The sequence below is a fragment of the Haliotis rufescens genome, unplaced genomic scaffold (genome assembly GCF_023055435.1).
Source record: "Haliotis rufescens isolate VD_foot unplaced genomic scaffold, xgHalRufe1.0.p SCAF_7, whole genome shotgun sequence".
Lineage (NCBI taxonomy): Eukaryota > Metazoa > Mollusca > Gastropoda > Lepetellida > Haliotidae > Haliotis > Haliotis rufescens.
In genome coordinates this window covers 14,523,279-14,545,905 of record NW_025964361.1, presented here as the reverse complement: position 1 = coordinate 14,545,905, position 22,627 = coordinate 14,523,279, and the positions used below count along the sequence as shown (strand labels likewise).

The window sequence follows — 22,627 nt, the reverse complement described above, 5'->3', positions numbered from 1 at the left end:
TTAGAAATCGGTTTTGTACATAATGGCATACATTTTTTACTCTGAATCATCACAAGGTTTTTACATAAAATGTTGATGGAATTACGTTGGAATAATACGTAGAAGAGATGGCTAATCAAATAAAGATTTCGTGAAACAACATTTCTCATCATTCGTTTTTCTGTTTTTTTGGTGTGCTCACAATAATGCTAGAAGTATGCATGTAGGTGGTGTCTTCGCATGTACGTGTACATGGATTTGTGTTTTCATTTAAACCATCTCTCCTGCTCAATAATCAAATTTTGACTGACAGAGATTAACAACACTTGGTGTATAAGCTCGCAACTTTTGTGCTCTGTGGTGTTTACATGATCAGTGTGCATAGGTAGAGTATGTGTGTGTTGGGGTTATACAAGTTATATGAACCATTCACAATGCAATCAGTCAATCACATATGAGAGAGTGTATTTGTTTACTGATTTGATTGTGACTGACAAGTGAGTGATAGTTTAGTTGTTCACCTTCTGTGAAAATACGTATACATATATCACTGTCAACAATCAACCTGGAAATATAGACAACGAAAATGATAATATATCCTGATCTGTTGACCATGAAATACAATATACATGCAAGGAATATCAACGTACATCAAATTAACCACATTATTACTAACTGGGCCTCTGGTGTGCACCATCCAATGATATATTACAAGTCGCATACACTACAGAAAATGGGGATGAACTTATACAAATATATTATACTATTGACAAAGATAATGAAAACATGTACATGTCGCCAAGTGATTATTTTTGGTGAATAACGCGACCCCACATGTTTTGCAATTGCACATGGCAATGTGCTCTGTCAAGGGAGTCTCAGTATAATAAACAGGAATATTAAACAGCAAAGTTGCTTTCCACCTGCATTGGTGTTTCTGATGCTTGTGTTGACTTGTCACTTACAAATCGCATTCAAAGTTGTTTTTCTGATTAAATCGAAGCATGTACAGAGAGCTACTACTGTCAGACATTAATGACAGTATAACAATTTCCTTTTGATTTGCGATGTATTCGTGAAACTTGACTCAAGAAGGTCCCCGAAAATATTGTTTTTAGAACGATATCCTTTTGGAAATATTCTGTAGCATTTGCTATAGGAAAATACGTTCATTATACTTCTGAAGTTTTTCTTCTGAATACCATACTATGACGGCTCGAAATGTTTGATGGGATGACATGTTTATGGTTTTTTTTTAGGGTCGAGGATCGATTTTCTCATGAATATGTAATTAAAAAACAGTACAAACATGGAAATATATAATCGAAATGCATGTGAACTAGCGGGCATTTGAAGAAAATGGAAACCTGAAATCAGGTTACATGTACTTCGATTTCTGAATCGCTGGAGTCAGATCCCAACTCACTGGAATGGCGTTACTGGTATCCCCTTTATATACCAAGGACATGGTCTCAGACATTATTCTGGCAAAAGCTGCATCGATGAACTTCTTCCCATCTGAGGGTTTGAAAAATGTGTTGTGACTGGCAACAGACCCTTTACAATTAGCTCAGATCAGCTCGATCAGGTTCAGTTCGCCTTGGGTATGAAGAACGACGTGACCACAGTGAGACGCCAGACTATGAGACAAACTTGTTCTCTATGGGAAAAACGTTCCTATCGTGTATTTTTGTGTTACAGATCGTTATCTAAATGTGTTATAAGCATCCACCCCGCCCCTTACACACATACACACAGACACACAATGCAACTAAAAGCCCGAGGGAATTTAACAATGAGCGATAACAACACAAAAGGGCGGTCCTTCAGACTGGTCACATTCACCTTGCATTTGCTAACACTCGTTTTCCTATCATATGCCAACACTTCCTGGTACAGCTCAACTCTATCGGTAGCCTCATTCGTAGTGAGGCCTGTTTTATACCCAGGGTAGTTTCCCTGAATTGGAACACTGCATTCGTTGAGGCGCAGTAAAGTGGTGGGATATTTCGTCCAGTCCGAGATATTATTTGGATGCATATCAAAAACAAGAACAAGTAGGTTACAGTCGGAAACGTAAGTATATATGCATTCATATATATCCTTCTATATCTATGAATATATGTCAGCACTCTACAGATGTACGTGTCTGTTATCCATGATTAATAATCTTTATAAATATTTATCTTTGGATCGGAACAAGTTATGAATTGTATGAAGGTGTCTTCATATAATAACGCTGAAGTGACAATGAAAAGATACTGGCGGGAGTGTTACACTCTTTGAACGGTTTGAAAAGAGTGGGAAGAAGGGCCGTAACTAACTTTTGAAAACTCTAAGAAGTTAACTTGGCAGACGATATCCCAGAAAGGCTGTACTTGCACCTTTACAGCATTTTTTTTAATTACTGACAATCATGACCTTCGTGTCCAGCATCCGGCGGCGGCGTCTGTTAACATCTCAGAAAACCATAGGACGAATATTATATTACTGAAGCTGAAATATCACATGCCCCCCACCCCAACAAATACTATCTTTTAACGTTTTTGTTATTTATCTGAGCACGAACTCTTCCATGCCCTTGGCTCTAATAGGAACATCCAATGCCTCAAAATATTCCCAGGTCCTGAGAGAGATAACTTTCATATCATATCCTTCAGATATTCAACACCTAGTGGCTTGAAAAAGTAAAACGCGGCGGCGCTCAAGTTTTGACAATATTTCAAGTTTTACCACTGAATTCCTTCTGTTCAATAAACAGTTTCGTGGTTGTGTGAGGAGGCAGTATGTATTTGTTTACTGCCATATGCAAGAGGATATGAATGCACTAACACGTTCTTGTTATCCTTCAGTGAACGTCAGCAGACAAGAGGTGTGATGTCTGTACAATGCCTTATAATGTTCTGGCTCTGTACATGTGCCGTGTGGGAGCTAAGCATAGGGTTGGTAGAAAATGGGTAAGTATACACTTATTTTTCATCCCTAAAACAATTTATTTTTGGCATATGCTGTACCTGCATCTGAACCACCATTTCAAATGATATATAATTAATAGATATATACTGATGTTTTTTTAATTTGCCATGTACTTATTTTATTCAGTCATTATTGTATTCTGATGAGCAAAGGCATCTTATTTAGCCATATGTTAGTTATTATAGTATACAAGATAGGGGGATATACTGCATGGTGGCGGATCGAGTGAAGCCGTATCGATAATGCTCTCTGTGAAAATAGAGATACATGGCCTAGTACCAGTACCAACTATATACATACTGATCATCTCCTGAAGACTCGGTTGAGTGTATTTGCAACTGATTAGTGAAGGAAAAGTGAATTTCGCTTGTTATCGAGGATTGATAGTATCAACAACAACAGCACGACTATCACACTGTTCAGCATACTGTACAAAGAGTTACACATATTGAAACTGCTCTGAATAAATCTTCACACAAGATACATAAGAATACGTCAACAGGAGAAGATAACACTTACACTATAGACATACTGGGGCCTATACGCGATGACTGTTATGGGGAAATAGACTATTTATCTGGTTGACTCCATGAAGTATGTGATCAGAACTATGAACTCAAAACACAGCTGTTTGACTTACAAAATAATCTGCTTTTCACTGGTTTGTGTGAATCAGAGGATGGGAATGCGGATTTAAAAGTGAAACAGCTGATTTAGAGCAATCTAGAGATAGAGAATGATATACATTGTGAAGAAACTGAGATTAAGAAAGAAGAGAAGTGACCAGCCTGAAGTTAGACCTCCTCTAGTTGTGTTTTCATCAAAGAAAGACATAGATGTAGTGAAAAGACAATGATATAAACTGAACGGCTCTCCTGTGGGCATACATTTCCATATGAAATTCATCAACAGAGAGAATAGCTTTGGGCACAGATTTTACAAGCTAAAAGCAAGGGATATTAAACAGCATTTATCAGGGACAGGCTACACGGCGATGGAAAGAGATTCTATCTAGACTCCTCACCTGGTAGAGACCAGCCGGGACTTTCCTCCCCTCTCCACTGGTAGAGATCCTCCCTCAACACTCACTCCTACACACAGCAGACCACAGAAAAAGGCCAGGCACAGCCCTCACAACATCCGTACTACTGAAGATATACCGGAGAAATTAGATTTACCAGCTGCAGCCTTGTCACCACGTTGTCTAGACTGTAGAAGATATTCATCAGATACTGGAAAAATATACAACCATGGTGATAAATTAATAGATTTGTGTAGAAATAATTATCGTTTTGTTATAAATGGTCGCTTTGTTGATAATAAATATATTGACTGGACTTTGAGCTCAATGAAAGTACTCAAAACAGTAATACATTTGAGTACATGTATACTAGATGCTCACCCTGTACTCTCAAATGCCCATTGTGTTCTTAAATTGACTGTCAACAGCTGCGATACAAGTATTATCAACTCTCAATCAGGATCTGAAATTGACACCAGTACGAACTACACGTGCTCTCACCGCCGCTTGGACAAACGTCGTGAACGTCAGTTTCACAGTGCTATTGACTCTCATCATAATGTAATAGACGATATTGCGTCTGACTTCGAGACTTCAATCGGAGACTATCATACACTTACAAATATCGTTGATGATATTAATAATGTATTTATTGAAAGTGTTGAGGCAGTATTTGGCTTTTACAAAAACACTACAAAGAAATATAAACATGTTACTCAACGCCCCAAACTCCTTGTTTGGTCGTGATTGTAAGATCCGCCGAGGAAAATATCAGCAAGCTATTACTATTTTCCAGAGGAATGAAACAACAGAAAATCCTTGCAAAAAAAAACTGTGAAAAAAACTTTGATAAAAAGTCATGATTTTAACTGAAATACTTTAAAAAACAAATTATCTAAATTCGGGATTGATGATATTGTTTAGAAAAAGATACAAAAAATTTGGACCTTCCGTCACCTGAACAAATATTTTCACACTTCAAATCCTTAAATAATGATACGCTTATTGAAGAACCTGATGATCTCTCTGATCAGCTAGATATAGACACTGACGATTGTAATGATATTTTAAACAGTGTAATTACACGTGAAAAAATATTGATAGCTGTTTGTAATCTAAAAATACAGTAAGGCTTGCGGTCCTGATCTTATAAATAATGAAAAAATCAAAACCACCAGAGACACTGTCTTACCTTTATATGTAAAGTTATTTAACACAACTTAAGATGATGGTATGTACCAATAGCAGTGGCTTAATGGCATTATCCGTCTAGGGTAAAGGGGATAAACACAATCCAGAAAATGTTAGACCAATAAGTTTGAATAGCTGTTTTGAAAAGTTATTTTCCAGCATTCTTGGTAACACAATTGGAAGTGAGTCAAACATATCCGGAAACCAATGTAACCACTTGACAGGAAAAAGCACAGATGCAAGCGTTATCTCGCCTAATGATAGCAATCTAAGCTAACGCCGACGAATGCAATCAAAATGCTACCAAGCGACAGTTCATCGAATGTTTACTCCCTTAAACAATCACTGCATCCAACAAAATCCTTCACATTAAGAACTATTTATATCAAAGCTGATAAGTTCATTCGTTGCATAGATTTTTTTAAATCATATTTTAATAGTGTATAAAACCTTCACGGTATTTTATTTACCTAGTGTTCAGAATGCAACATAATTATTCATATGATACGATTGCAATTTTAAGTCCTTTGTAAGATATCTGCGGTTTTCAGTTGACGACTGGGAAATAGGGTTTATTAGCTCTCTGTTCCAACTATCATTGTTTAACAAATACTACTCCCACTTTTTACTATTTTCTAAAAAACTGGTTCATGATCATATTAACCACATTAATCTTCCAACTCTTTTGAAACAGGTTTGACATGAAACCGCCTGGTGTTCTTACGTTCTTTGTTAACCTGCTTCCGAATTCCTACACATGACTTTACTCAACTAACTCTGTAGTTACCTGTGGGCATTTGTCATGTGACATTAGTAGACCTTACATATCTTTGATTACATGCTTCGCAATACGCATTAAATAAACACACCTATCTACCCACAGAGCTCTTGACAGAGAACTTTTCAGCTGCATATTACTCATTTATTACACTACGTGTCACTAAAGATGACATGTGGGCATGTAGACTCTGTATATCTAATATAAGACAATTGATATTCATAACATAATCTCAATCATTTATTTCACTCTACGAGTCACTAAAGATGACATTTAGACATGTAGACATTTAGACATGTAGGCACGTAGACTCTGTATATCTAAGACAATTGATATAATTTGTAAAAAAATCGCAATCATTTTTTACAATCTACGTGTCACTAAAGATGTCATGAACATCTACATGTAGACATTAAGACATGTACCAAGTTGCATTTATCTACAGTAAACACTTCTCGAATTTGTCGGTAAACAAAACAAATTCAGGCTACGACCTTGAAGGTGACCTTTACCCATGACAAGTCAAAGTGCACCATAATCATTTACCATGGAAATAAAGGAGATGTATATGATATGATATCCCTGAGATGCCCAAGCTCGCATGGTTTTGTATTGCGGCACCTGTCTAAAACTTTAGATGGAAAAAGCACTATTTATAATTTAACCAACTCTACCTTACATAAATCCTTCATTTGTCGAAACTGTTGTTTTCGAGTTATTCTAAACGGTCAGTAAACTCAAGTTATACAGATAATTAGATTGTTAACATAAACATTAATTTGGTCCATGCTTGAAGATTACAATTTCGTGAACTAAGTGAACGTGTTCTGAAAACAAGAACTTATATAATATCCTGCCATAAAGAGAACACTGACAAAAAATACATCGTTGAGAACATAAATACCATCTGTCGCCTGACCACTTCATTCACTGGATCAACGTCCCATAGGGGGAATTTACTTTATCTTGGAGCGCCAGACACAGGTCACGTGGTGGTTATCATGGTTGTACATGTCTGCCAAGAACAACTCATACGTGTTCTATTAGGGGAGCGGGCTGTCGGGTAGCCTAGTGGTTATAGCGTTCGCTCGTCACGCCGAAGACCCGGGTTCGATTCCCGACATGGGTACAATGTGTGAAGCCCATTTCTGGTGACCCCTGCCGTGATATTGCTGGAATATTGCTAAAAGCGGCGTAAAACCAAACTCTCTTACTCTATGAGGGGAGCGATTTCAAAGATATCGCTGGTCTTTGCAGGTGTTTCAGAAAAAATGAAATGTTTATTCATGCCGTTAAGTTCGTTTTTCATGCAGATGTTGTATACATGAACTCGAATTGCACATGGAAAGTACGAACGTTGTTCTTAGACGAATCGAACTATTTACTTGATTGCTCACGTATTAGTTGGAAATTCACAACAAAGAGAGTGAATGTATGTTTTTCCTTTCAGTAAAAATGTAGAAACGATTACAACTTACAGGTCATCGCGTTACACAGTGGAGTGTAGTTTTTGGAAGTGGGGTCGGTGCACAAAATACAGGTAAGCAACATCATTGCTAAGCTCTAATATTATATACAGTGGTTGTTTCCTGAATAACTAAATGACTTAGCTTTATCTTCCTAATATGACTGGTTCTCCTTGTTTAATGTTTGATAGCTCTTCTTGGCATAAAACATTAATCACAGCACACCTCTATGACACACGGACATCTTCAGACAGATTGATAGTGACTAAAACAGATTCTAAACCAATTACTTCGTCAGAATATTAATTAACACTCTTTACACTTACATACTAATTTTACACACTATTTGTACATCCGAACGTTTACAGTAAAATGCACATACATCTAAACATACACGTTTTTACTTCCAGAAAAAGCCAAGACAAGCGTTTTAAGTGCAGGACCGGGTACAGATCAACAGATGGCAGAGGTTGTCCCCATGGTGAGTGAATCATACTACTTGGACTAAGCTGCTCGACATAAATCTAATTACAATCACTTTTGATGACTTGCATAGGTTCGGCAACAGAGTTTGAACTGGTCGCGTGTTTTTTTAACGCAATGCCGATGGCCATGTGCACATGTTTGTGCGAGGTCTCACAAATGCAATATAGGCAAGTAACATGAATTCACTTCTTCTGATCCTAGCTAACTACATATTACTAAACATCCTACCTCATATTTGTGATGAACATACATCAACATGTTCAACAAACAATTTACTATTAACCTCCAATTGCATATTACAGCTATATGTGACAATCAGATCAACTCCGATGCTTGCAACATCAACTATAGGACATCGCACATCATCAACAGAAACGGCAGGACACAGTACAGGAGTGGAGGGACCTGTACTTCCCCTCGGATCTGTGACAACTGTAATGATGGTTTTTTCCCAAGTAATGAACGATGCAGAAGTAAGTATGTACAGGTTTACCCTATCCATTCATAAAGGATCTTCCGATCAGTTTAACTATCTGGCATATTTGAATAACCGTTTAAGAATTACATTGCCTAAAATGCAAAGTCATAGCATGTCTGCCTTACCATTGTCTAAACAGCACCACACATGTGATGAAAATGCTATTCCTGTCTCCAGTGTGCACGAAAATCAATAACTGCCCACTTGAGACATGCACCAGCAGCAGCAACCAGGTGTGTAGTCGCTGTGAGGGGGTCGTGTCAGAGCAGGCAGGACACAGGGCATATGTGGCATCTTCTGACAACAAAAAATGCATACGTAAGTTGCAGTCGACGAATAACGAGTAAACAATATGTACACTGTTATAAGAAACCAGTTTTTAGAAACAGAAACAATTTTAGGGGTTTACTGTTTAAATTTAGGATCTATTTGTTGATATAATGAAACGTGTCCAAAACCTGTTGATCTGCACAGCGCGAATTCTCATGAATCGATCATTTAAAATCAAACTGTATAACCTGTATATACTTTTATCTATGTGGTATTGTATCCTGTAATTATAATGTGCAGTGCCGACCTGTCAAAAAAACCGGCATCCTACCCAATTAACGTAAGTGACTTACTAAAAATGGTTTTATGCCGCTCGATATCAGGCAAATGTGGCTTCCGGTGACCCGAAGTCTTGATTCAGGGAGTACATGCTATGCCGTGGCTTCAATGCATCACAGGAAGCACATTTACGAGGCTGTTTGTAAAACATGCTAAAGTCAGTCATAAATCCTACATGTTTATGTACAGAGGCATGTTCCTGGCGGAGTGACAGCACCTGGTGTTATCCCGGGACCTGCAGGAATGAGTACGCCAGCAACTGTGCCTGCTCCAGTGGATTCACAGGGAAACATTGTCAGACAAGTAAGACCTTGCTGACACTCCTTGGAATGACTAATGTGCTTCATATGATTTCATCTCTATCGTTTCTCTAGTGGCCTTGTAAATACCAAAGAAATTGGAGGTTGGTAGCAATATAGCTTATTACATTAGTGTCGTTGTAGATGAGGGAAGATGTTCCCATATTTGCACATGTATATTTACAGTAACAACAAAGCCCATGATCAACTTTAACATTCTAAGACTGACCGCTAGCAACGGAGACGTGACAGAGGCACCTCCCAACATCAATAGTGGTCCATCTCAGTCCACCAGCTGGTCCAACATCAACTCCCCATCCAGCATGTACTACAAGTTCACAGCCTCGTACAGAACATTTCCTCCTGCCAGACATGGCTTCATTGAAAGTTTCACAGTGGGCATTGTCGGTGCTTCTACAACATTCAAACTAAAGAGAGGTTTGTCGGAGATCACAAAACATAGGATCATTTCTCTCGAATATACATTTCAGAGTGAAAACATCTGTTCGTAGATTAACTACTACTTGTCCAACAATAGAGACGATGCAATGGAAAATATGTAACGGCTTATGAATTTTAACAGTTATGAAAATCAGGATAGCAATCTGTAAGAAACATATTGCTTATTGGACGTCTTTACCGATGAATAAAGTGACGTCACTGACCACTGTTTCAGCTGCCCCCTCACTTCGTCCAGCTCTCACCGTCCTCCCACTTTCCCCTCCCCGATATATTTTTTGGGTTTATCTCCTGCTCTGGGGAGTCCCAGCGCACACGTTTCTGACTTGTATTGTTGTCTCATCTGACTCATCTGTTGGTGTACCTAGGTGGAGGTGTCGTCTCCACTAAAGTAGTAACCTGTGGAGGAGTCAGCAGAAGCAGCCCGGACACAGACCTGTACACCTGTGAAGGAACCTCACCAGGGGCGTCTTTACTACCTCTACCCTTCCAACACAGAGACGTGTGAGTTGGGGGAAAGGAATTCATTTAGAAATCGGTTATGTACATAACGGTATACATTTTTTACCGTGAATCATCACAAGGTTTTTACATGAAATGTTGAAGGAATGACGTTGGTATAATATTCAGAAGAGATGACTAATCAAATAAAGATTTCGTGTAACAACTATCTTATCATTTCGATTTTTGAATATTATCAATAATAATAACTGCAACTTGATGTTTACAGAAATGTTTACTGCCTGTAGCCTTTCAACACAGGGCCCTGCGAGTTGGGGAGATGCAACTAAACGTTTGTACATAGCGGGAAACTGTTTAGAGTTTGACACATTACAGGATGCCACCCACTGTGTTGGTAAACGAACCAACTTCTGTGCGGTGTCAGGCAACATACAAACCCTTGCCTTTCTGGTAGAGGACATGCTTACCCTTTGGGCGAACACCTGGTGTCCTCACTGATTTTACGTCCAACCGAATCTGTTTCATCCGATAATCGCGACTGGTTATTCTATGGCGTTGACGTTTTATTTTTAAGATTAAAATAAATGTTTATAGAATGACGTAATCACACTCAAACTGCATGGTTAATACAATTTAAAAATAACATTGTGATGGTATCGTTTTTTTCTTATGTTTTGGAAGCCCTAATACATTGCACTTGTTATGTCTTCCGTGACAACAATATTGCTAAATGTACGGTTGCTTTAACGTGTGTGTTTGTAGATGGTATAACTGCAGCTTTTAATATAATAAAAGTTAAGAATACAAAATGTATGCATAAATAACAGGTAAATGTTTTGTCGTTGAATCACAAGAAAAGGTTAACCATGCTACATAAGTAATGCACAAGGGACTTTCTCGAAGGGACTTCCCCTGAAAGAGTACTTTGAAATTTATCAGTTTGAGTTTGTAAATTATTATATATCCATATAGACACATGCTGTGAAGGTGTTGGTGCTTTTTGAGTGGCTACTGTTGTTGACATTACCAGTCGCGGAAGTAATTATAAGTGTTGTATATGCTTACATGGGTTACATTGCTGACACTATTTGTTCACTGAATATTTCAGGTATTGAATATTTCATCATTATTGTTATCACATTTTCCACACCATGTTCACTAATTACTAATATCATTAACATAAGCATCATAATGTATATTTTCTATGTTGAGGGTTCAGCAATGAAGAGACCCCAGTTACTTATCCTTGTTTCAGGAGTCGACAATAAATGGGTGCTGTGTCAAGGTTCTGCGATTTGGCTGGTCGCATGTCATCGATTATACCAATGTCGTGGTATCTATGCTCACTGGTTTGTCTGATTGAGACTCGATTGTTTACTGGCGGCCGTGATAGTACTTGACTATTGCAGATTGAGATGACTACAACATTCATCCATATAATTATTTCAATCCGTTTTATTATAATAACTGAGATTTTGTTTTTCAGTATCGAATTCTCTTACGCAACAAGTAATGGCGGGTATGTTAAAGTCCGGAACAAGGAGACTAAGACCCTGGCCACCCACAACTACAGCGGTGCTACACAGACCCACACCTTTACTATGACCATTGACCTCGTGGAACCCTATCACTGTACTGGTTCTACTGCCTGTGTTGGCAGCATGTTGACTGCTCCCAATGTTATAAAGACTGTAAGTACATGTGTATAAGGGACAAGGTTTCCTCAGCATGTAGATGTGTTTACATCTTACAAAAGTGTAATTCCGCGAATTGTTTCAGCCAACTGTGAACCTCCGCTGGAGTGGCTGGGTAGATGCTGATGCAGGTGTTGACCACTTTGTGAGGGAGGTGTATGAACTCCACGCTGTTGGGAATGTACTCAGAGATAAACGTCGGGTTGACACAACTACTTTGACCAGCTCATCGGTGAGGGCTCATCTACCTGATGCAATTATTTAAAGCAGCAACAGATCTGCAGAATTAACATAAATCTCTATAATGATAGCGATACAAATGCAAAGAAGATTCAAAAGATCAGCTGTCGTTGTGGTATGGTGCTTACATGTGATGTGATAAATGCATTTATGAGTAAGTGTTTTGTTTTCGAAGCACAGTGTAGACTTAATGAACCCTACATTTCAGACGGCCAACAGCTACACACTAACGACGGCGGGCGTGTACTCAGTTGTCCTATCTGCCTATGACAAGGCAGGTAATCACAGAAGTGCCAGACGGATCCTGATATATGATGGTACGTCGACTGTAACAACTCAAGCCAATAAACAACTCCGTGTGACAACAGCATCTTCAGCAACGTCAGAGTGGCAAACGACGTCATCAGCAGTGACAGTGGACTGGACCAACAGATACATCAACACAGTACATCACAGCAACAAGTGGCTCCATGGGGTGGCTTCCAGTGGTGGTGTCGGCTCGGACTATGATGACAACGAGGGTGACAGAAGTGTGGCTGTCATCAACAATATTCAGGGTAAGTTCATATTACAAGCAAGAACAGATGGGTTCTATTGAAATGTTTCCAACACAGCTATGGTACCCTATATTTGTCCCTAGAGGTTTATCATACGCATTATGTCATTATTATACTGTCAGCCATGAATTTATGCTGATTCTGTCAGTTTACATTTAATGGTAAAATAAATTACATTTTTAACAGGTGTAACACGGTTCTTGTCGTCATACAAAGTTGACCATAAAGGAGGATGGTCCATCACCAGTCCCCCAGTTAATAACGAGTTCGTCAGTCAAGGTCTGAGTCAGTCACAAACTATAACACCCTCACTTGCCGATGGTGACACTGTGCGCTTCTGGATTCGAGCCTATGACATCAAGTCGGACTTGAAAGAAGAGTATGTGACAGTCCATATCGACACATCACCACCAGTCATAGAGAACCTGTGGCTCACCAGAGGCGACAGACTCAACATCAGTGTCCACAGAGTAGAGGAATTCACCGAAATGACGCATGTTTCTTTTCTTATTATTACAGCGTTCGCTATTTAATGTCGTCTTATTTTTTACATATAAAAGTATCGGGGACACAAGTCCCCTCCCACATTAATCTGGCATGTCATGGTATTAATAAATTAATATTTAACATGGTAAACATGCTTCCAACTCACTCGTGCACTGCACAGTTATATCAGAACAATCATGAAGTGTTTTCATGGTAAGGGTTCATACAATTACAGAATTGAGTGGGTTGCATACGATGAGCACAGCGGCCTGGAGGCGGTGTCATGGCGGATTGTAGATAAATACCGGGGTCGAGACATCGTGCATGGAGTGCAGCACATAAGGGCGCAAGGGGAAACAAGCGTAAGGCAATTTTTGTCTACCTAGCTGTGTCGCCCGAGTACTGCATATAGTTGTTAACTCATATTCAACATTGCAGGCTAACTTGAATTTTAAAACATACACATCTATACGTTTCAAAATGATAATTACAAACGCATTATTAATATCTTTATTTTATCAATCAGTCAGTTTCTGACTGCAAGAACATCTACGCTGGTGCCGCCAGGGGAGCTAACTGTTACTGCACGCCAGCCAAAGGCTGCTACCATCGTCACTTCCAAGTGAAGCCCACCATAGTAGTCAGCAGTCTCTCACATGGAGGAATATTTAGTGACAAGAGCAAGGGCTCTCATGGCTCCGACTACCACCTTGAAGTCACTGTGTCAAACCACGCCAAACTTACAACAAAGATGGAGTTTAAAGTAGGTGGAAGGTTTGGATGACTCATACGTATCAGTTATGTATATTACATTCATTCACTAAGGGTGACATCCCAAAGATGGATACTACTTTGCTGAAACCAAACTGGAGGTGGCATTGCCACGAAACTGAGTTTCATACTATGAGTGAATGAGTGAGTGGGGTTTAACGCCGGTTTAACAGTATTCCAGTTATATCACGGCATGTCAGCTTAATGTGGGAGGAAAGCCCGAAATGATGCAGGTCTCAGACGTCTACGATTTCGGTGAAACCCACGAGCACGGGTATGGTGCTGAAAAACCCAGAAACATAATCGGGGCGAACCGGGATTCGAACCCACAATCAAAGGTTTCTGGCGTGCCCAAGGGACGCAACTCTGCACAGCGAATTGCGGCGCCTTAGACGACTGGGCCACCCGTTCCCACTTCATACTATGAGCATAAACCATTCATTTTGAAACGCTTTGTATGTTCATTTCCGATATTAATCTTTTATTCAAGTAATTTGCACACAAAATGTGTTGAGCTTTTGACTGCATCTTTGTGAAAGAATAAGTTCGCAACGACCAATCAAGGTGGGGAAAACTAGTACAAAGTAAATAATCGACTCAAACCGAGACTGACAATCAACAGCATTCTGCTGTTATCTATGGACGTATTTCACTATAGACCAATCTTCATATATCACATTTAATTGATAAATTCAGCAATGATGCCTGATATCTAAACGTAATAGGTTAAAAGACAAAATTTTGGAAACCTCGCCCATTTACCTATCAGAAGGAAATCGTCCGGTCATTGACTTGATTTCGTTGGTGAGACGTTCGTACAGTTTGTCCCTTACTCAAAAACGGTTCAAACTCTGATGAACTAACACAAAGACAAAGTCAGTTATTACGAGGGGCGTTCAGTTACTTTATTTTTCAATATAATCTCCATTTGTCTCAATACACTTATTTGATTTGTCCTTCAAGCGTTTACAACCACTTTTATAGAAATCCGCAATGTTGCCCTCCAACCACGCCTCTGTGGCAGCCTTTATGTCCTCGTCGTCTTGGAAGCGTCTTCTACGTACGGCAGATTACATTTGCCGGAACAGGAAATAGTCACTGGGGGCTAAGTCTGGTCTGTAGGTTGGGTGATTTAACTGTACAGCCCAGACTTACAGCCCGTCACGATATGACTGAAATACTGCCGATGTGATGTTTAATATTCACTCACTCACTCACTCACTCACTCACTCACTCACTCACTCACAGTGAATAGGAAAGTTGCATTCCAACTATGTGTTCCCGACTGTTTTCGTGCTGGCAAATTTGTTGATATGATTTATGGACATGACACTGTTTTCAAAAAGATTAATAAAATTCGGCATACATATAGCTGTTCTATAGTATATTTTGAAAGTATGTGATTTGCCCTTAGACCATGCACATAAGTTCTCTCTAAATGCATTCTTGGCTATGTAAACAATATTCCTTTGCAAATCATGATAAGCTGATGAAACAGAACTTTAACGATATTTTTAGATCACACTAAACGTGAGCCCCCCTCATGCTGGCATTGTCCACGATGGTCAGTCTGGGCACCCGGAAATGGATTACCAGGACAGCCTACAGCTCAATGCCCACTGGGACGGATTCTTTGACAACGAGAGCGCAATCGCCTTTTATCAGTACACCTTCGGTCCCAGATGTTTACAGGGAGACGCGTTTGACCTAAATAAAACCAAAAACGTCAGTACTTCATTGTTTGATTGTAACAATGGTAGCTGTATAGATAACGTTGATTTCTCAGTAATTTCGGAAAATCTGTTTTCAGTATACATATCCTCCAGTACAGTGCATTTTATAATCTTAACATACAGTTTTGCATTCACGTGTCAGTTATGAGGACACAGAACAGGAATTACTATGATGTTATTCTTCTAACGGCAGATGGAATCAACACACTCTACCGAAGTCACATGGACAGCACCTTCTTGTGGAAAGTTTTATGTTACTGTTGTTGCCTATAATGGAGCTCAGCAGAGAAGCGATGCCGTTTGTTCTGATGGAGTTGAGACGTGTAAAGGTACATCAGACCTGTTGTCTCTGTGGCCGATTTCCTATTTCTTGTTGTAAAAACGTTCATTTCATTTTTCAACTGGTACAAATTTACACCAGATTTACAAAATATAGATACTTTGTCCTCAAATGTGTGAGAAAATACGTGTGTAAAGTAGCTGTCAATGTAGATATTTCTTGTTTGGAACTGTGAATCGTTTTTGAAAAGAGCCTAAACTTTATATGTAAGGTCAATGGTGAAATGGTTTCAATCAGACGTGAACCTTACAAAGCTATTATTCATAATATTGGTTGAGCTTTCATGGAAAATGTCGGCTTTCTTGAATCTATATATCGGTGGCAGACGTAAGCGTATCTCTGTGTTGCTCCCTATACAGGATTGTGATATGACCTTGTAACAATACAGGGCTACGGACTGTCCCGTAGTGTTTTCCTAATATATACATTCCCGACGCGAAACATCCCGCACTAACATCCATGCCATAATGCACGTTCTAACATATAAGTATTCCTATTTGAAGGCAAGGTCTCAGGAAGTGAATCATGTTGGATCTGTCGTCATATCCCAACGCATGCATTTCGCTAAATCATATTAAGTGCGATGCAGATTTGCAAGGGAATCTAAAAGGAAAACATTTGGTATAGTGTATAGTGTACAGCTCAGTGTAACGACATTCAATGTCAAAATCTAGTATAGGTAGCAGCATAGAGATACGGTTACCGCAGCTACCTTACTAGAGATTTTCCGCTCAATTAAGTGTACTCTTTACAATATTTTATTCATATAAGTGAGGTGATCGGAGGGAGAATAGGTTTGATGTATCGGTACATTCGAGATAAAGGACTGCGAGATAACGAGGCTCGAATGTACATAAATACAACCATGAATCAAAATATGTTGTAGCCAAGATCTTCCCTCTCACAAGGACAATGTATTTAAAACCCAATGGCAGTACAGTTTACGAATATTGGTACAACATGTGTATTTGCAGTGTTAATCTCATCCCACAATGGTAAAAATGTAGGCTTAAGATCAGCTGCAGCATAAAGACAGATATTCTTACCAACCACTGACACTATGTTATCCCGATCTTTTATCAGACAGGAAGTTCACTGGTAAAAAGGCATGGAAAAATAATTGTTGTGATTTTGAAAACATGAATTTGTAATTAGAATATCATGTCACAATGCACATGAAATACCACGTTAAGGAATTCTAACGTCAGTCATGTCCTTTCAGGTAATCCAGTGGTCGGAAACACCCTTGTACTGGTGGTGTCAGGGACTGTGTCCGCTGTGGTTGCAGTTGTTATGATCATCGTTGGAGTTGTTGTCTGGAAGAGGAAACAAAGGTCCTTCTGAACTGCATGTTATAAACCTTTGCCGGTCTATTTATCATATTTATCGTAATTGGGTAGCCTTACCGATGTGATGAACTAATTCCATAAAATCGGTATCACGATCAGATAAAAATGCAAATGACTTCACTTCGTGGGGTCTCTTTAAAGCCACATACATGTTTAATTGCTGAATAAATCCACTGACAACCGCTCCATTACGTTTGGATAGGGGTTTGGTGATTCAGTCGACAGGCGAGACTGCAAATCATTGGCCAATGTATTATTAAAGGGACCTTTTCCCTAATTTAAAACAGTTGTATTTGGCCGAAATATGTCAGAATTGTTACCATGTTTCATTTTGTCGCTGTTTGTTACATGTAACGCTGCTCTTCTTAACGTTATGACAGGGCAGGCACACAAAACAAACCTGACGTCTCATAGGCTAAGGTGAAAGTAACTTCCCTTTGATAAAGGGCAGTTACTCTTGCAGGCCAGCCGATGTATTGCCGCGAAAGCCAAGTGGAAACAATATCTGTAGGCAATTGTTATTTTGCGCATGTGTACGCACACCACTCTCTAAGAGATATGTTTCAGTTGGAACTATATTGACTTTTGTCACTTCCCGACTGACAAAACACTGACTTTCTGTCTTTTAATATATGTTTTTCGACGACAGAATTTTAGAATGACATTAAATGATAAAGAGGTTAAATAAAATGTTTATTCCTAATACAGGATATTCACCATCTCAAAACGCACTCGGGTCATAACCTCAATGATTGTGTGCCCCTATCGTAAAAATTATACAGTAGGGATAACACAATACTAATATCTTTCAAAGATTTTTTTTTATTGTGTGAAGGCATCTGCCGCATACACAAGTGCACGTTTCGGTTCACTTACAATGTAAGTTATGTTATGATAATACATGTATATAAGATAAGCTGACTGCTTTAACATGGTTAGTGATGAGCATGATATGAAAACAGTGCGATAATAATAGTGTCAAATTGGAGTTTACAGGTGATAGTAATGTTTTAAATTTGTACTTATTATAGTGACATTATAACAGAAAAGATCTGGAAGAATCACTTTCCAATAGGATAAAGAAAGACAAAGAGACATATTCATCTTAAATTTGTTGTATTACAAATTGGGCATAGTCGTAAAAGAATAGCAGTTGTCAACCATCTGTACCGTCGTTAATCTAAGAAGACCCGACCTGAATTTTATTGGTATATTCCGAAATCAGTGTCATATGTTAGACAATTCAGATACATTTCTAGCATGTACAAAATGCACACCGATTTGGCATACTGATTCAAACAAGTTCATACCATGTACAGGGATCTTTACACAGCAATGACGAGGAAAACAATATATCCCGGATGCTTTTCGCTTCATTTCTGAAATATAGTTTGACTGGCTCCAGTCTGGTGATGTATATACTGTAATATTTGTTTGAGTGATTCCTTTAATGTTCATATTGGTGTTTACTTATTACAGACGTCTACCGGAGAGCCCTGACCAAGCTGTGTACGACAACACAGAGCTACCGAAAAATGTTAAAGCTAAAAAGACAAAACCTCGGGCCAACAGAAATGAACCTGAATCCAAGACGTACGACACACTTGATGTCAACTCGCGCAACACAGGCCCTGGGGAAGGAGCATACTGTTCTATACAGTCTCGCGGGTCGGAAGAGAAAAGCATGTATGAACCCATTGAAAGTCCGATGTACATAAACAGGGTCGTGCCATCACGCGCGACATCCGACAGTACATCAAATGAGATATACGAAGAAATCTGAACACAGAATACACTACCACACAAACATCCCTCTCATGCATATTCTTTGTTAAGAGAACATATACTAACCTCTGTTTGTTGCCAAACATGCGTTGCCACTGTAGGGATTCCAGGGGTTAGAATAGTTTTCTGGCATCCTGTTATGGTACGACCGGGTGATCAGGCTTGTTCATTGTGTTACACTGTAACCCGAGGGCTTGGATCTCTGCTCATTATGTCAGTCACTGGATTGTCTGGGGCTGTCAAATACATGTACATGCACCTGGATACGGCTGATGTTTACAACAAACAAATAGAGATTAGTTTGATAAATGAATATTACAATGTTATGTCGAGTACCATTGCATATATGTAGTTGCCACGGATTTGTACAGACAAAAATCACAAGTAATTCACCAAAGATCCAGGCCTTCAGCTAAAGTAGTGCTCTGTATTCTTTAGTGTCTGCCGCCAGTCCTGAATTGCAGTATCGCTCAAAACATATAACAAGGGATTACCATACAGCCATTCGCCAGCTTGATTTAATATAATCATCATGGATCACGCCATGGAAAAAAGTGAGAAAAAAATTATTTTCATAACATATGTCCCCTCTATTTTGTTGATATTCGAAGAAGGGAAGCAACTCTCCCAACATGTTCGTTTGTTTCTGTTTTATAAGTTCTCCATTTGTGAGGCCAAGATTCAAATTGTGAAACATTTTTGCACACAATTTGGCATGCAATAGTATTCTAACAATAGGTGTTTTTTCTTCAGCCCACGCTAAAACTGTGCAACACTCACAATAATTGAGAATAAATCTCACAGCTTGCTGATTATTGTTGGTTTGACGATTTTTTTTCTTTTCTGAGATTGCATTATTCTCAGTGAAACAAATAGAATACATTACAGATGTACAGATACGTTTTCACATTAAACGTGCTTAACTAGTATTGATCAGAGAAATTTTAACACGTCCAATTTTAATTCTGGAAACCCATTTGTCCAGAAACTTTCCATGCTGTGGTCAAGTCTCTGTCAAAGGTATTTACAACATTGAACAAGGAAGATAAAATGTCGCATAAATAAACTAATGTAGGCGTTATTAAAATAATTCGCCCATGTTTTGGTCAGTCTCTTTAACGCATTAACTAGTTGTGTGCAAAGTATATTCTATCATGTGAAATATACTTTATATGATATAATTACATTACTATTTAAAATGGGCCTTTGGTTTGATGTTACCTTTATAGAAGTTTTACCTTTTGTACATATTGTAACGTTCTTTAATGACTCCGGATATTTATAGTTGATCATACGAATTTATTCCAGTGTATTCCAATTCATTGGCGTTATAATTATCGTTCACAGCATTAAAGTTGAGTTGGTTTCTTACTCATTTCCCATTTTATGTCTCGTTGTTACTTTTCTATTCCTTACATTGTTTATGATGACTTACAATAATGAGGCCACAAAGCGGAAGAACCCGGCCAGTCGCATCTTTGGTCTGGTGTATTGAAGTAAAGTGTTAACGGCCTACGCTTTTAAGTAGATTTTGCGTTCCATATACGTTCCATTAATCACACTGGGCAATTAGCTGACACTAAGTGTGCGATATACAGGTACACGTGCGCGTATTTTAATGAAAAAGACCGATTCGTCTTTCATTGCATAACGTCTGGCTGAATATCTCACATTCTAACGAAATCTCAAAATATTTTTTTTTTATATGAGGTGTCGAACTGACCAATGGGAATTATGTTTAAAGCCGATTGAGGAAAACTTGAGTGAATAAACTTTTTAATGTATTGCCACTTTTGGTATGAAAAAAAGTCAAGAAAAAAACCCAACAGCTTTCTTGTGATAATTCCCATATTCTCATTAGTACGTTTCATGATATCAATCACTGGATTGTCTGGTACAGACCGCCGTCATATAGCTAGAATATTGCTGAGTGTGGCTTAAAACAACAAAACAACCAACCAGTAGTACGTTGTATCTATTTACAGTGTCGGCCTTATTTACAGGTGAGTCTACAAAACCTGCTCTTACTGAAATGTAGTGACAACATGAAAATATTAAACTTCAAGCATTAAATCTAAACTAAACCCCTGTTTTTCGAAAGGCCACTGTATTTACTGGTATTAATATCAACGTTTAAATCACGTTTTTCAATTTTGTTTATTCATGATTCAGGTCGATCTCTCAGCAGTTCAGATATACCTGACCTCAAAGGTGACATTTGTCATGCAGATAATTACACAAAACAGCAAACTCTTTCAACGTTCACTGGTGATGTACAGTTAAGACAAACCTACATAAACAACATCTAACATATCTGATTTGTCAATGAAAATCAAACATCTAGGCATCGATGAACAAGATACTATATATATTTACAGAATGTTGAAGTTCCAAACTGCAAGATTCGGTGTTATATTTTTTTTGCTATGCTGTGAATTCCAAGATTTTAATTCCAAATCAAATTTTAATTAAAACTTCTTTTTCAACCAATTGTAAATTCAAATAATGGGCACAAATAGCTGTGGCGGGTTCCGCCTTCCCCACAAGGGACTTTTGGCCCTGGTATATTTGAAAGGCAACCTCCCATTTGTCAGACATCCCATTTGTCAGACAGCTTATAGTTACCTGTAGCAATAGTTACCTGTTTTATATTTACCTTTCATAAAAGTAGGACATACCAGAAAACCACATTTTGAGGAATTTACAGGATTGGTTTATTATGCACTTATAATCATCAAATCATACCAGAAATCATACTTTTTGAAGTATGCATTACATTTTTGCAATATTGCTATATAATAAACACAATACACCCTGATCACAGTTCAGTACAATGGCTGTTTTCAGCTCAGGTTCAGCAAATGTGCAACAACATCCAAGAATTCAAGAGGTGTCTTCTGCCCACTAACCAGCTTCTCTTTGAGACGCACCAGCCTTCTTCTCTGGCCCGTGTCCTCAAAGTAATGACAAACTTGACAGGAGTCTGATCTCTAGGTGGGTGGCAGTGGTCCGAGATATCTTTAAGGAAGTCTCCAACAGTGGAACATTTCCCACGGCAGGTCTTGATGATACATCTCCAGCGTGGTCAAGGAATACTTGTTGGGTTCCTCTCTGAGAATCTATGTACTCAACTCTGCGTATACCAGCCATGGTGGTGTTACCTTACTGTTGTTGTTACATAAAGTGTTTAAGAGGTTGCCTTCTGCCTAAGCAATTTCTGCTGACCTATCCCTCTTGGGGACTCCTGTGTGTGAGTAGAGTACACATATCTATTGTGAGTTTGGTATTCACAGAATTTCTGTTTTTGTATTGATATGATTTCAATTTTAATCTTTGGCTGCTCTGTTTATATACGTTCGAGTAGCTGTCGATCTCTCAGAAATAGAGTTAGTTTGGCCTTCGCTATTGCATCTCTTGGCTTTAGGAGATCTATGACAGATAGCGGTTCTAACTGCAATTCTTGTTTTA

At 38.7% G+C, this 22,627-nt stretch overlaps 1 protein-coding gene across 1 annotated transcript; it reads left to right on the top strand.

Annotated features, from left to right (window-relative positions):
* The first annotated feature begins 1,899 nt into the window (after positions 1 to 1,899).
* Positions 1,900 to 20,544, top strand: LOC124141846. Its single transcript, XM_046510000.2, has 19 exons — positions 1,900 to 2,055; positions 2,832 to 2,936; positions 7,396 to 7,485; positions 7,822 to 7,892; positions 8,200 to 8,370; positions 8,553 to 8,693; positions 9,174 to 9,287; positions 9,470 to 9,721; positions 10,111 to 10,246; positions 11,691 to 11,895; positions 11,984 to 12,130; positions 12,347 to 12,695; positions 12,882 to 13,188; positions 13,417 to 13,543; positions 13,708 to 13,944; positions 15,471 to 15,677; positions 15,879 to 16,014; positions 17,248 to 17,359; positions 18,854 to 20,544. Exons 2-19 carry the CDS (start codon positions 2,857 to 2,859, stop codon positions 19,155 to 19,157), a joined length of 3,186 nt encoding a protein of 1,061 aa, XP_046365956.1. The 5' UTR covers positions 1,900 to 2,055; positions 2,832 to 2,856; the 3' UTR covers positions 19,158 to 20,544.
* The last annotated feature ends 2,083 nt before the right edge of the window (positions 20,545 to 22,627 follow it).